Raw genomic sequence first — 16424 nt, 5'->3', positions numbered from 1 at the left:
CTCGGTGCCTAATGGCAGTCAGGCTACCTCTGGCGAGCACATGGAGGGCTGTGCGGCCCCCCAAAGAAATGCCACCCCACGACTGACCCACCGCCAAACCGGTCATGCTGGAGGATGTTGCAGGCAGCAGATTGTTCTCCACGGCGTCTCCAGACTCTCTCACGTCTGCCACGTCTGTCACATGTGCTCAGTGTGAACCTGCTTTCATCTGTGAAGAGCACAGGGCGCCAGTGGCGAATTTGCCAATCTTGGTATTCTCTGGCAAATGCCAAACGTCCTGCACGGTGTTGGGCTGTAAGCACAACCCCCACCTGAGGACGTCGGGCCCTCATACCACCCTCATGGAGTCTGTTGCTGACCGTTTGAGCAGACACATGCACATTTGTGGCCTGCTGGAGGTCATTTTGCAGGGCTCTGGCAGTGCTCCTCCTGCTCCTCCTTGCACAAAGGCGGAGGTAGCGGTCCTGCTGCTGGGTTGTTGCCCTCCTGCGGCCTCCTCCACGTCTCCTGATGTACTGGCCTGTCTCCTGGTAGCGCCTCCATGCTCTGGACACTACGCTGACAGACACAGCAAACCTTCTTGCCACAGCTCGTATTGATGTGCCATCCTGGATGAGCTGCACTACCTGAGCCACTTGTGTGGGTTGTAGACTCCGTCTCATGCTACCACTAGAGTGAAAGCACCGCCAGAATTCAAAAGTGACCAAAACATCAGCCAGGAAGCATAGGAACTGAGAAGTGGTCTGTGGTCACCACCTGCAGAACCACTCCTTTATTGGGGGTGTCTTGCTAATTGCCTATAATTTCCACCTGTTGTCTATTCCATTTGCACAACAGCATGTGAAATTCATTGTCAATCAGTGTTGCTTCCTAAGTGGACAGTTTGATTTCACAGAAGTGTGATTGACTTGTTACATTGTGTTGTTTAAGTGTTCCCTTTATTTTTTTGAGCAGTGTATAATATATATAGAATATACAGACCCTACTGAAGACTCTACACCCCACTTTTACATCTGCACAAAACACTTTTCCCTGTACCACTATAGTTGGACTATCTTGTGCCCAGGCACCTTGATCCTGGAACATGTTTTAAAACCATGATTTAATACAAATGCAACTGAAATATGAACACCTATTAATCATTGTTCATGTTTAGACAATTCTTTTTTCATACTTCATGAATACATATAGGTTAATGATGCTTTCCTACGATTATGGGGGAAATTTCATTTGGAACATTTCCGAAATTCTGTGACCCGGAAGTACTTTTTTAGTGTCGCTGACGAGCCGCTGATCAGGGAAGAGGCAGATGATATGGCAGCTTTGTGAGCGACCAGGTGGAACTTGCATTGTTAAGACGGTTAAACGTCGGAATATGAAAACATTTTAACGCGGAAACAGGGAGAGGGACACTGTTCGAAATGATTTACTTGATAGTCATTTCCGCATTATCTGGAGCACTCTTTACATTGGTATTACAGTTCTTACTGCTTTACCGGAGAAGCCCCGAGCCTATAGCCAGGACAGTGCAATATGTCAAAGCAGTGCCTGATCCCGCATTGAAGGATTACTTTAATAACCAACATGCAGAATCAGGCCAGCAGCAACAAGACAACACATCATCCGCTGCACCCAAACAGCAAGAGGCCATCACTCCCAGGCATCAGGAAGCGGCTGCCACCAGCAGTAGCCCTAAACAACAACCGCCACCGCCTTGTCAAAGTGAGCCCCTCCACACCTCCAAACCGGAGACGTGCAATTTTCTTAATGCTATCTTTTTGTTCCTATTCAGAGAACTCCGCGACACTCCCGTCGTTAGGCACTGGCTGACCAAAAAGTTCAAGGTGGAGTTCGAGGAGCTATTACAAACCAAGACAGCTGGTCGGCTGTTGGAGGGACTCAGTCTCAGGGATATCTCCCTTGGTAATTCTTTGCCCGTGTTTAAAACGGCCAAACTTATGAAGCCAGTGAGTTTAAATGAAGACGGCATGCCCGAGGAACTCAATTTCGAGGTGGACCTTGAATATAATGGCGGGTTCCATCTAGCAATTGATGTAGACCTCGTTTTTGGGAAGTCAGCATACCTGTTCGTAAAAATGACGCGTGTGGTTGGAAGACTGAAGCTGCAGTTCACTCGCATGCCTTTTACGCACTGGTCCTTCGCGTTCCTTGAGGACCCACTGATAGACTTCGAGGTGAAGTCACAGTTCGAGGGAAGGCCCTTGCCCCAGCTCACCTCAATCATTGTCAACCAGCTGAAAAGAATCATCAAGAAGAAACACACCTTGCCAAATTACAAAATCAGGTAAAACTTGCACGGAGTCTACCACTTTTATATTTATTTAGGTCTATGCAAGTCAGTAGGCCTACCAAGAGATGGTCAGAGATGTGTATCATCAACATTTCAAGCTGATTTAAGGACAAGGGAAAGTAGCCCAACTATTATTTTGATAGCTTCCAAGATCTGTAAGATGCACATTTGGACTCCAAATGGGTGATAACGCATAGCCATATAGCCTTCTATTTGGCTAAATTGAAGGCTCTGCTTAGGCCTTCTATCCTAATGCAACCTTGTAGATATTTATTTTAGGTTGAAATTGTCCACCACGTTATTGAACAGCCTGGCCTCAGACTAGACGTAACAGAATATTTGTTAATCTGTGAAACTGAAATGAGTATGATATGTTTGGTATGGTTACATTAAACCGAAGGTTACTTAGCCAAAACGAAAGGACTGAGTTTGTTCGGGGAGTATGGGTGGGCGTATAACGTGTGTCCAGCATCCCATAGGTTGTGTTTGAGTCACATCCATGGACAACTTTAGCATTGTAGATAATTAGCAACTTTGTTAAGTCCAGTTTGCAGCGAAAGGTTAAATGATGATAAACATGCAGTCTTTAATTTTTTTTCATCTGTCAGGCATAGGCCTACCGACTGTCAGTAGGCAGTGTGGTAGTATACAGTGTTGAGACATGGGACAGCACCTGTTGCAAAGGAAGCCATTGAGGGACATCATAGTTGCGAACTTATGAAATGATAAAGGATAGTGTTGATCCTTCTGAGACAGAGGAGTGCCCCCTGTCACTACATTGAGAACATTTTGAAATGACCACAACCTGGTGTGAAATAGTCACAGTTAAACACTTTGCCAACACTAAAACTGAAAGACAGAAAGCTTTTTAGTACTTCCCTGTTAGTAACATTAATGCATGTGCAGCATCTTGTCACCTCTTATTTATTTTAGACTCTGTCACACTAGTCAGGTACCCTTTTGCAGATGGATTATTTGCTGGAAGTGTTCACCATCACTTTTGTATTTGGTTGCACTCACTCAAAGCAAAAAACACCAATGTAGATTTAACTAGGCCTGAAAGTATACTTATTTTCTATGGATGTATTAAAACAGACCTGATGTCACACAGCCTAGATTTAACAATTTAACTAATATATTTCCTTGCTAATATGTTACTGTAGTACATTCTAACTTCTCAGTTATAAGAGCAACTTAATGTTAGACATGCTCTCGAACTTTGGTGACTACTAAGTATATTTAAACCTCCCACTTTGGGCTGGATGTGTCAATGTGTAGTTCATACATGCATAATCTGTTAGCAGAAATACTGCTAACACCTGAATTAGCCATGAAATGCCTAGTTTGAAAGCGACTGTTGTTCTGGAAGCTGTGCTGTGCCATTTTGCCTACATTTTCCCCACGTTGGCCGGCCCCCTAGCAATTTGAGTTCTAGCCAATGAGCTTCAGCACCTTGCCATTTGAGTGACAGTTGGCAAGATGCACATACAGCAGAGCGAGAGAGCAATGACGTGGTGCACACACTGTATCTGCACATATGTATGCAATTTTCGGGGACCACTTTTAGCTTGTGAGTGCTACTTTAAGAACTACTGGTTAAAAAGTATACAAAAGTACCAGGAAATCTCTAAGTGTTAGCTTTCAACATGACTAGGCCTGAATGTTAAATTAATCTAGGCTATTTCTAGATGTGGAAAACAAATTTATTGAATTATGCTGAAAGGGTAAGCCTTAGCCTATCACCTACAGAAGTCGCTATTGTTGAGGTTCTTGTTAGTGCTTCTTTTGGCCCAGTCAGCTTGTCACAAATGTTGTGACAGCACTTACTGGGCTCAGCATTTGTGGCCTCAATTACATGGCACACTGACCCATGTAGCTGGTTCGTCTGTGTTATGTCTGGAAGGGTCACGCTGGTGTGCTGGAACTGCAGCGATAGCCACATTGGAACACCAAAACGTCTTTTAGAATAGCACAATTCCAGCAAAATGCTATATTGTTGCCTGTTCTATCCTTTAAAGTGAAATGGACTTCAAACATCCTGGGTTGGTTGTTTGCAGGTGTGTTTGAGATTCGCTACAACGCGGCATGCCAAAATCACCTTTTTTGTTTGCTAATATTGTTTTTAGCGTTCTGTGATTTATTTCAAGATGTCGTGTTTAATTGTGGGGAAAAGTTGTTTTCTTTTTAGAAGGTGTAGTAGTGATTATTGGGCTGTGAAATAAGCTACTCTAATATGTTCTGGTCCATGACATACATCTGTATAATTGTAATATAGAGATATACGGTACCAGTTAGAAGTTTGGACACACCTACTCATTCAAGGGTTTTTAGCTTTATTTTTACTATTTTCTTAATTGTAGAATAATAGTGAATGCATTAAAACTATGAAATAACACACATGAAATCATGTAGAAACCAAAAAAGTGTTAAACAAATCAAAATATATGTGATATATTTTCTTCAAATATCCACCCTTTGCCTTGATGACAGATTTGCACAGTCCTGGCATTCTCTCAACCAATTTCACCTGGAATTCTTTTCCAGGAGTCTTCAAGGAGTTCCCACATATGCTGAGCACTTGTAGGCTGCTTTTCATTCACTCTGCAGCCCAACTCATCCCAAACATTTCAATTGGGTTGAGATCGGGTGATTGTGGAGGCCAGGTCATCTGATTCAGCACTCCATCACTTTCCTTTTGTTCAAATAGCCCTTACAAAGCCTGGATGTGTGTTTTGGGTCATTGTTCTGTTGAAAAATAAATGATAGTCCCACTAAGCACAAACCAGATGGGATGGTATATCGCTGTGGTAGCCATGCTGGTTAAGTGTGCCTTGAATTCTAAATAAATCACGAACAGTGTCACCAGCAAAGCACCATCACACCACCTCCTCCATGCTTCTCTGTGGGACCCACATATGCGGAGATTAGAGGTCGATCGATTAAGATTTTTCAACTCCGATACCGATTATTGGAGGACCAAGAAAGCCGATACAGATTAATCGGCCGGTTTTTAAATATATATATATATATATATTTTTTTTGTAATAATGACAATTACAACAACACTGAATGAACACTTATTTTAACTTAATATAATTCATCAATGAAATCAATTTAGCCTCAAGTAAATAATGAAATGTTCAATTTGGTTTAAATAATGTAAAAACAAAGTGTTGGAGAAGAAAGTAAAAGTGCAATATGTGCCATGTAAGAAAGCTAACGTTTCAGTTCCTTGCTCAGAACATATGAAAGCTGGTGGTTCCTTTTAATTAACATGAGTCTTCAATATTCCCAGGTAAGAAGTTTTAGGTTGTAGTTATTATAGAACTATTTCTCTTTATACCATTTGTATTTCATTAACCTTTGACTATTGGATGTTCTTATAGGCACTTTAGTATTGCCAGTGAACCAGTATAGCTTCCTTCCCTCTCCTCGCTCCTCCCTGGGCTCGAACCAGCAACACAACGACAACAGCCACCATCGAAGCAGCGTTACCCATGCAGAGCAAGGGCAACAACTACTAGAAGGCTCAGAGCGAGTGACGTTCGAAACGCTATTAGCGTGCACTAACTAGCTAGCCATTTCACTTCGGTTACACCAGCCTCAGGAGTTGATAGGCTTGAAGTCATAAACAGCGCAATGCTTGACGAACAACGAAGAGCTGCTGGCAAAACGCACAAAAGTGCTGTTTGAATGAATGTTTACACGCCTGCTTCTTCCTACCACCGCTCAGTCAGATACTTAGATGCTTGTATGCTCAGCCAGATTATAAGCAACGCAGGACACGCTAGATAATATCTAGTAATATCATCAACCATGTGTAGTTAACTAGTGATTCTGATTGATTGTTTTTTCTAAGATACGTTTCATGCTAGCTAGCAACTTGCCTTGGCTTACTTCCTTCGCGTAACAGGCAGTCTCCTTGTGGAGTGCAACGAGAGAGGCAGGTCGTTATTGCGTTGGACTAGTTAACTGTAAGGTTGCAAGACTGGATCCCCCGAGCTGACAAGGTGAAAATCTGTCGTTCTGCCCCTGAACGAGGCAGTTAACCCACCATTCCTAGGCCGTCCTTGAAAATAAGAATGTGTTCTTAACTGACGTGCCTAGTTAAATAAAGGTATACATTTTTTTTTTTTTAAATCTGCAAATCGGTGCCCAAAAATACAGATTTCCGATTGTTATAAAAACTTGAAATCGACCCTAATTAATCGGCCATTCCGATTAATCGGTCGACCTCTAGCGGAGATCATCAGTTCACCTACTAGGCATCTCACAAAGACACTTCGGTTGGAACCAAAAATCTCAAATTTGAACTAATCAGTCCATAGGACAGATTTCCACCAGTCTAATGTCCATTGCTCATGTCTCTTGACCCTTGCAAGTCTCTTCTTTATTATTGGTGTCCTTTTAGTAGTGGTTTCTTTGCAAACCTCATGAGAGCCAGTTTCATCATAGTGCTTGATGGTTTTTGTGACTTCGCTTGAAGAAACTTTCAAAGTTCTTGAAATGTTCCGCATTGACCGACCTTCATGTCTTATGGTAATGATGGGCTGTCGTTTCTCTTTGCTTATTTGATCTGTTCCTGCCATAATATGGACTTGGTCTTTTACCAAATAGGGCTATCTTCTGTATACTACCCAATACCTTGTCACAACACAACTGATTGGCTCAAACACATTAAGAAGGAAAGGGATTCCACAAATGAACTTTTAACAAGGCACACCTGTTAATTGAAATGCATTCCAGGTGACTACCTCATGAAGCTGGTTGAGAGAATGCCAAGAGTGTGCAATGCTGTCATCAAGGTAACGGGTGTGTACCTATCTTTTCTTGGTTACTACATGATTCCATATTCGTAAAAATAAAGAGAAACCCTTGAATGAGTAGGTGTCCAAACATTTGACAGGTATTATAAATAAATAACCTGGCTGTTGCCATTTACAATTTTGATTTAATATGAAGACATTTTATATAGTAATGCCGCAAACGGTCCATACAAAACCAGCATTTCTCATTGATTTAGGTTAAATGTATATAATTAGGTGGGATTAATCAGGCGATTATTGTTGTTAAAATGCCAGACTGTGAGAAGGCACATTGTTTCACTTGAAAATCAATGAAACGCTGTCTTGTGCCTGACAAAATGAACAGACTTTCCTTTTGTCCACCATATTTACTATGTGGGCTGCAGAGCAGGCAAACAATAGTTTGGTTGTTTTGTGAGAACAACAACTAAATGTAACTATTTTATGTCCCTCTGTGCAGCCACAGGCCTCTACTGGCATGGCATAGCCACTTCTTGTGAAATATCTGGTTTGGATCATGTGTGGGAGCTAAATGTTAAATGTAGGCTAAATGCAACAATCTGGAGGATTGACCTAAAATGGTGCATGTTTGTGAGGTGCCCATGATAATGACTCTGTCTGAGCGAGAGTTGTGAGGCGATGTCATCTAAAACAGCCTTTGAGGACGGTGCAGTGGACATTAGGATTAGCTGAATGTCACAGATGGCAGGACTCTGGAGGGGGGGGGCTGGAGGTAATCCAGGCATAACAACACCCATCTTGAGTCAGAACAAAAGCAATATGGATACTGTACTGAAACAGTGGGGAATGAGATACTACAGCAATCCTCTGTAGCATAGAATAAAGCTTTATCTCTGCAGTAAGTTTCAGAGAGGGTAACATTCTTTGTGTTCCAGATTTACGGTGAGAGTTGACAGAGTTATGATGACCTCCCTTCCTCTCTACTCTAACAAACCTGACAGGGTTGTGAGTCTTGACAGTGAGTCTGTCTGGTTTCTGAATGGAATGTTCAGGAGATAGGAGACGATGCAGTTAAAAAGCGTGAGATGAATGGCTGATTAAGTACTGGAATCAACCTTTCACCTGCTCCTATCTTCACTAAGGCAACACTGATAGCCCTGCAATCTCTGCAAACCCACATGGTGTGGATTGGAGAGTTCTTGTTTACATGCATTGCAAATACACTCAAATGTTGCGTTCAGGCGGTAGGTATTCTTAGCATAATAGATGGGGGTGGTGAACAGATCATTGCTGAATTTTCTGGCTACTCCCTCAAATGGTATTAAGCCTTTTGAGATTTCTGGGGGTCAGAGTATTTAAACCTATAAGAGAAGAATTCTCAGACACTGGACCAGTGTTAACTTGAGCACATCATTAACCACATTCCAGGTCTGCAAAGTAGGGGGCCAATCACTTGGCATATTAGATCACAGTCAAATGCACTGAGCCATTCACCCCTGTCCCCATCCTTATCTGGACAGGACATACTAGATTGGCAACATTTCTTCGTGAGCTTGGGTTTACCGTGTGCCATTCCTTTGTCATTTTCATGACTTTGGGTGGTTGTTGGACTGGCTTGTCCTCAAAATGATTCTAATATCCTGTGTGAAATTCTGAATTTATTACATTTGATTTGTCCTGGACCATCAGTAAAGTGTACCAATATGTAATGAACCCATTACCCCCCCATCCCTCCCTTATCCACTGTCAGCTTGGTTGTTTCTTACGGGCAATTCCATTATATCAGAGTGATGCTCAGATCCACTTTAAAATGAATGCCAAGCCAAAACCATTGACTGCAAAGTTCAACAAACCATACACCTATATATAGAAGTCTAGTTTTGACAATTTCCACAGAATATTTTACTGAAACACATTTACTTGAGGAACAGTGCAGATGCAAAGTTTGATAACAATGCTTTTTGTGACCATGTGCTCTGCCATTTCCTGGTTGCTAAAATTGTAATAGTTTGTGACAAAAAAAGAAAGTATAGTGTAGAGAATAATTGTACCATCTAAACCGCTGTGAAATATATTTTCCATAACACAAAATATTGTATTTTCTGCTGTTTTGAAGCTGGTGTACAAAACCGAAAGTAAAAGATGCAAAAACTACATTTTAAGAATGGGAAGCATGAAAATAGGGCACATAGAACATATCTACAACTTCTTAGACTTGCTTTCATTGAGAAATGACACGTCTATAACTCACATTTCTATGTGAATTTGGTCGTGTCGACCAAAAGGTTTCCGCTTTGTCATGACACCTTGAGTTTGAAAATATCCATTTTGGTAATTGAACTACAGTAAGTGAAGTGTATCAGCACATGTTAATAGACTGACTGTAACAGAATGACATGGGTCCTTGGTCTGTACTTCACAGAAATGCATAATTATTGATGTCGTTCTTTTCAAGGTGATGTATCCTGAATTGGTAGAAAATTGTAATATCCTCCTGTGTTTCGATATTATTCTATCCACTGGCTATTATTCTAATGAGCTCCGCCCTCAAACAAGACCAAATTTGGACAGAGTTTGGGGAAACCCTGCTGTACTGTGTTCTGCTGTACTGTGCTCTGCTGTACTGCACTCTACTGCACCTTTGTTTTTGTTTTCGTTTGGTTTTTGACTTATGATTTCCCATTGTGGCCAATTCAATTGCAAAAATACTGTTACTGATTTTTCAGGCACTCTGTTACTGATTTGATAACAGATTGACTCGTTTTAATCACTTAATATTTCATAAACAAAATGATCAGTAAAAACAGGAACTATGCTGAAAAAATATATATAAATGCCACATATAAAGTGTTGGTTCCATGTTTCCTGAGCTGCTGCGTTTGCACGTAGCGGTAGCGTGTGGAGGTTGCTTATGCAGCGGTAGCGTGTGGAGGTTACTTATGCAGCGGTAGCGTGTGGAGGTTGCTTATGCAGCGGTAGCGCGAGGCACGCAGCAAGGAAACAAAACATGAAGAGGATTACATTTCCTGAGGAAAACAGTCCTAATGTTGGAAACAAGCAGCCTTATGTTGTCACCCAGAATCACTTTTCTATTCCAAGGTATATAACTATTTTACATTATGTAGGTTTTTTAAAGGACGAAAGTATTTTAAGTCTGCTTTGAATTTTCCTTTTTGCCATGGATCAGGTATCGTAGTATCGTGACAACCCTACTTCATACCCTTCATTGATTGAGCTGTCATTGTTGTTTAGCTGTTCTATTGGATCCCAGAGAAGTAATACTACAGCCTCTAGCCAGAAAGCCACCATTTTGGTGCAATAATGCACTTCAACTACAGTTGCATATCGGGATATTATTTTGGACGATGTGTCATTTTGACAATATCACTATTTTTTGTGCTAGTTGGCTGTACCTGCGCTAAAACCCCAGTATTTTCCCTTCATAGCTTGTTCTACGTCTTTTTAAATAGGGAGACATTTTTTTCCCCTAGCATTTATATTTCCTTGACGGATCAAAACAAATATTCTCGTGGCTCTCTCGTCTCTGCAGCAGACATATGGTGAGCAATATGTTTGAAACATTGGAATAAAATCCCAGTATCAAATCACAATAATGTGATAATCGCAATACATATACTGTAGTATCGGCACCTAAGTATCGTGATAATATCGTTTCGTGAGGTCCCTTGCAATTGCCAGACCTATTTTTACGTCATAGTGAACAAATCGTGCGGGAGGGCAAAGTCCATCTCTTAAATCTCCCCTTACAGTATGTCCAACCTCTTTCAATAGAACGAAATATTGCATACTCTTGCATTAGTGTGTGTTAATGACTGGTGGTCAGGGTTCTAATCAATAATACTTTTGAAAGCTTTGATTGCTAATGTGTGGAAAAGGAGCCCTGTAGTTATACAATAAGTCCACTGCAGTACATGTTCATGACATCCTGATAGAGAATAACATCATTGCTTGAAATTTGGAGCAAAGCTTCTTTGTTGTTTTTTGGTGGGGCCTGGCCAAATGCTTTACCTTCTAAAGTGACAACCCACTGTCTATTAAATATGGATCTGCACAACCCGTTTCAACTCCAAGGTTCTCAAGATTTCTATCTGTAATGTAACATCTTATGATCTTACTGTTGCTTGGGAACTGACCATATGCAATGGGGTACTAGAATTTACTCGTAGCTGAGGAAAGGAGATACAGTAGGAAAAAGTACATTTTGTCTTGAGTACATTAATAACTTAAGAAGCATGCATGTAATTATTCAGTTCAATTTCTAGTTAAGTTGCAGCAAATGCTATTCTACACTCTTTTCCACACATGTTACAAGCTTATGATTGCACACACGTGCTCCCTGGTTTTGTTAGGGAATTGGGGTGTTGCACAGTTGGTGTTGAGTCCATTTTTATAACAAATAATTGAGGTTACCCCATTTTCCAGACATGCTTCTTCTCATATTGAGACTTGATACCTTTACAGAAAATTGGAAAATGCAGGGATTTTTTTGTCTGCTTTGCTGTGTAATGTAGCTCACATATATTATTTAGCAGAATCACAATGCGTTTGGCTATTCCATCAGAGTTCTGCATTTTACTGCATATAACCTCTGTGTATCATGCCCCCTTGTGGTATCTAAATCAGACAGCTAATCTTTGGTTTCATAGCAGGAAGAGGCCATATTCTCATGTAGCTTTTTTAAATCTTTTGAGCCCAACAGAGAGCTATTTGTTACTGTTTTATTACTGCCATCAGCATTTATTTAGACTGCCCTTTCCATTTTAATTTTGATGTTACATGTTTATTGGTTTGTACAAATATTAATCTTTTGAGAGTTACTGTATGTTAGCTTGTAAGCCCTTGAATGAATAAGATACCAATACTATTGCATCCAGTTGTTCCTTACCAATATAGGAGCCTACAAGTACATTCCTCTTGTCCTTGTGTGTGCACAAACCGTTTTCACAGAAAACAAATCTACGCCTTGGTTAATCTTTTAAGAGCTTTCTGATTAAAGAATCAAGTTTCCTTACTGAAAGGAATGTCTGGCCGGAACATTGTTCAGAAAGCTTTTGACTTCCCATTAGCTGAACAATTAACAAAAATGTTGGTTATTTTTAATTTTTTAAATGGTAAAATTTATTTGAATTCCATTTTTTAACAATTTTATGTGAGCTCAATGTGCATGTTGCACAGTTTCTTATGAGATAAATCAGATTCAGCCTGATCTGTGAGTATGGAGTGCTGGAGTAGTTTCTAGAGGTTGACCGATTAATCGGAATGGACGATTTTAATTTGGGCCAATTTCAAGTTTTCATAACAATCGGAAACCGGTATTTTTGGACACTGATTTGGCCATTTTGTTTAACACCTTTTATTTAACTAGGCAAGTCAGTTAAGAACACATTCTTATTTTCAATGACGGCCTAGGAACGGTGGGTTAACTGACTTGTTCAGGGGCAGAACGACACATTTTTACCTTGTCAGCTCGGGGATTCAATCTTGCAACCTTAGTTAACTAGTCCAGCTCTCTAACCACCTGCCTTTCACAAGGAGCCTGCCTGTTACACGAATGCAGTAAGCCAAGGCAAGTTGCTAGCTAGCATTAAACTTATCTTATAAAAAATTATCAATCATAATCACAAGTTAACTACACATGGTTGATGATATTACTAGTTTATCTAGCGTGTCCTGTGTTGCATATAATCGATGTGGTGCGTATCGTTGCTCCAATGTGTACCTAACCATAAACATCAATGCCTTTTCTTAAAATCAATACACAAGTATATATTTCTAAACCTGCATATTTAGCTAAAATAAATCCAGGTTAGCAGGCAATATTAACCAGGTGAAATTGTCACTTCTCTTGCTTTCATTGCACGCAGAGTCAGTGAATATGCAACAGTTTGAGCCGCCTAATTTGCTAGAATTTTACGTTTTATGACATAACATTGAAGGTTGTGCAATGTAACAGGAATATTTAGACTTATGAATGCCACCCGTTAAAATACGATAAAATACGGAACTGTTCCCTATTTCACTGAAAGAATAAATGTCTTGTTTTCAAGATGACAGTTTCCGGATTCGACCATATTAATGACCATAGGCTCGTATTTCTGTGTGTTATGTTATAATTAAGTCTATGATTTGATAGAGCAGTCTGACTGAGCGATGGTAGGCAGCAGCAGGCTCGTAAGCATTCATTCAAACAGCACTTTTGTGCGTTTTGCCAGCAGCTCTTCGTTGTGCTTTCAAGCATTGCGCTGTTTATGACTTCAAGCCCATCAACTCCCGAGATTAGGCTGGTGTAACCAATGTGAAATGGTTAGCGGGGTGCGCGCTAATAGTGTTTCAAACGTGACTCGCTTTGAGACTTGTAGTAGTTATTCCCCTTGCTCTGCATGGGTAACACTGCTTCGAGGGTGGCTGTTATCGATGTGTTCCTGGTTCGAGCCCAGGTAGGAGCGAGGAGAGGGACGGAAGCTATACTGTTACACTGGCAATACTAAAGTGCCTATAAGAACATCCAATAGTCAAAGGTTAATGAAATACAAATGGGATAGAGAGAAATAGTCCTATAATTCCTATAATAACTACAACCTAAAACTTCCCACCTGGGAATATTGAAGACTCATGTTAAAAGGAACCACCAGCTTTCATATGTTCTCATGTTCTGAGCAAGGAACTGAAACGTTTCTGAAACGCTTTCTTACATGGCACATATTGCACTTTTACTTTCTTCTCCAACACTTTGTTTTTGCAATATTTAAACCAAATAGAACATGTTTCATTATTTATTTGAGGCTAAATTGATTTTATTGATGTATTATAAGTAAAAATAAGGTTTCATTCAGTATTGTTGTAATTGTCATTATTACAAGTACATTTAAAAAATTGGCCGATTTTAATCGGTATCGGCTTTTCTTTGAGTCCTCCAATAATCGGTATCGGCGTAAAAATCATTATCGGTCGACCTCTAGTTTCCAACAGGCCATAATTATATATAGTGTAGAGTGGAAAACGTGATAATTAACTACAATGACCATAATCCATTGCGCACCTACTTGTCAGGTTTGTTTGTTTTTATGCTTGCTACAGAAGAGACCGCAGAATGTATGCTTAATTTACTTTGAAGAAATACAAAATAGTGACTTTGTCAGACAGCATATGCAGCAGCTCTATAGAGATGAGATGACTTGGGACAGAATGATACTCATCAAATTAAACAAATGTAATAAAGTATACACAACTGAAATATTTTATTCAAGTAAAGTCATGTGAATAAATGATGGTTAATAAGTGAGTAATGGGAAGTCACTACCATCATGGGACTTTTATTAATAGTTTTTTTCTGTGTTACAGCGTTCACAAAAAAATTATTGAATCAAAAAGTGTGATTTTTATTTTTTAATAATCTGAAGGAATCTGAAATTACTTTAAAAATACTAATCGCTCAGCACTACTGAGCTGCCATAACGGACCGGGTCTATGGGAGATGCTAAGCACAGAATACAAGGAATATTTGGCCAAACTTATTCAAGAACTGTATTGTGTGTCCATCTCAGAACGAGATATTCACTTCTACTGTAACACCCATGGTTGTTGTGGTTGAGACTTGCTTTGGTCCTACTTAATTATTAAAGGCTCTAAAGCCCAACCACTAGAGATAAGGCATTCTTTAGATCCCTCGATACAATAAATAATTATTGATAATATTTTAGCAAGAGACTAGGCCTATAGCAACAATCATGTTTGGTTTACATTGTAATATGCATGTTTTTTTTCAGCAATTAGGTGGTGTTAGCTTTTGTGACAGGGTACGGTGTTTGTGAAGGCCTAATCTAATGGATAATTGTAACGAGACTAAATGCAAGATGCAGGTAGGCCAAGGGGAAAGGGATGTTCCCTATGCATTTTTAATAGAGGCTTTTTGATGAGGCTAATGGTGTCTGTGGAACGTGATAGGCCACGTCTGCCCGCTTGTACTTGCACCAAGACAAAATGCAAACGTGTTTTCCAATTAAGATGACTTTGTCGTGGAATGGTGCTGTCAAGCCCTCATGCCTAATAATCTGCTATGTTCTCCTAATCATTGTTACAATGTTACTGAGCTGAGCTTCCTCTCTGACCTGCGCTGTCTGTGCAATTGAGGGAATGTTAACTGTGATTTAAGAATGTAGACCTGTGTGGCCTTTGTGTGAAAGTGGTTTTGGAACTGGGTTCATTCATGACCACGGAGGCGCACAACAGTGTCAACTGCTGATGTGAACGTTTGGTTGTACAAAGTACAGTATAATTAGCCACTCACCAAACATCTGACAGGCTTTGATTTGAAAGTATACTGTCCCTTTAGGGAGTTAGCTTACCTTTTGTAGATCATAGCCTACTACTCATCATATTTAAGGACTAATGAAGTGTTGTTTAGCCATTCTCACGTGCTAAGACATTGTTCATCTTGGAGTTTAGCATGAGATGAATGTTGCCGGTTTAAAAAAAGCAGGCTGCCCGTGAGTTAGCCAGCAAAGTCCTTCAGAATGTCCCCTGTCACATTCTTCTCCCCCTCTTCTGGATTTCTATTTTCGCCCTGTGGAAATGTATTGGAGACAGTGTGCTGACAACCACAAAGGAGCCTAAAGGAACTGAGCCCTGAACAATGGTTCTGCTTTTGTTCAGTACCCAAAGAACCTGGAGGGTACAGCCAGGGCTGGGATGCTGAATGTGGTAGTGGTACCATTGTCTTCCACCTTGTTGTTTGACCTCTCTGGACAACCTGTTGAAGCATGACAGATAAGCTGCTATGTATGTCAACATTGGGAATTCAAGATGCTGGATTGGAATAACGCTAGGAAAAAAATAATCAAAGTGGTAGCTATTGTAGAGGCATCGATATAAACACTTCATCTTGAAAACAAATATAATCTTTGGATGTAGGTTAGGCTCATAACTAGAATAAGTTATTTATATTTATTTTATTCTATGGTTAGGCTATCTGTCTCATATCTAGCATTTTATATTAACGAACAGTTACACAAAATCCTCTCTGGTATAGAATGCCAGAGGCTTCAGGCCTTCAGGCCTTCAGACATGGCACCAGGGGCCAAAAATAGTAGAGGCAGGCGTGTATTCCAAAACAACATGATGTTCATAATTACAATGAGGATTTTCATTACTGTTTAATCATTGGCCTTAATTTTGCTTTTAGCCAATGACCACACCCAATAGAGGAAGTCACAGTGCTGGGACCAAATGTTTTGGAGGACATCATGTTGGGTCAGCTTGTAAACTAGGGTGGGTCAGCGTGTAAACTAGGGTGAGACCGAGAGATGGAGAGCCAAGCTGTGTGTCTC

The 16424-nt window shown here is 40.3% G+C and overlaps 1 protein-coding gene across 1 annotated transcript in view; it reads left to right on the top strand.

The window, feature by feature from the left end:
• Positions 1 to 1264: 1264 nt before the first annotated feature.
• The window catches only part of LOC110528163 (PDZ domain-containing protein 8), a 74645-nt gene continuing 59485 nt past the window's right edge, over positions 1265 to 16424 (top strand). Inside the window, exon 1 of the mRNA XM_021609993.2 lies at positions 1265 to 2305. Coding sequence (XP_021465668.2) covers positions 1422 to 2305 — 884 coding nt within the window. The 5' untranslated portion in view covers positions 1265 to 1421. The remainder of the gene's footprint in view (positions 2306 to 16424) is intronic.

This window comes from Oncorhynchus mykiss, chromosome 1 (genome assembly GCF_013265735.2).
Source record: "Oncorhynchus mykiss isolate Arlee chromosome 1, USDA_OmykA_1.1, whole genome shotgun sequence".
NCBI lineage: Eukaryota > Metazoa > Chordata > Actinopteri > Salmoniformes > Salmonidae > Oncorhynchus > Oncorhynchus mykiss.
This window is presented reverse-complemented; position numbering and strand designations above follow the sequence as displayed.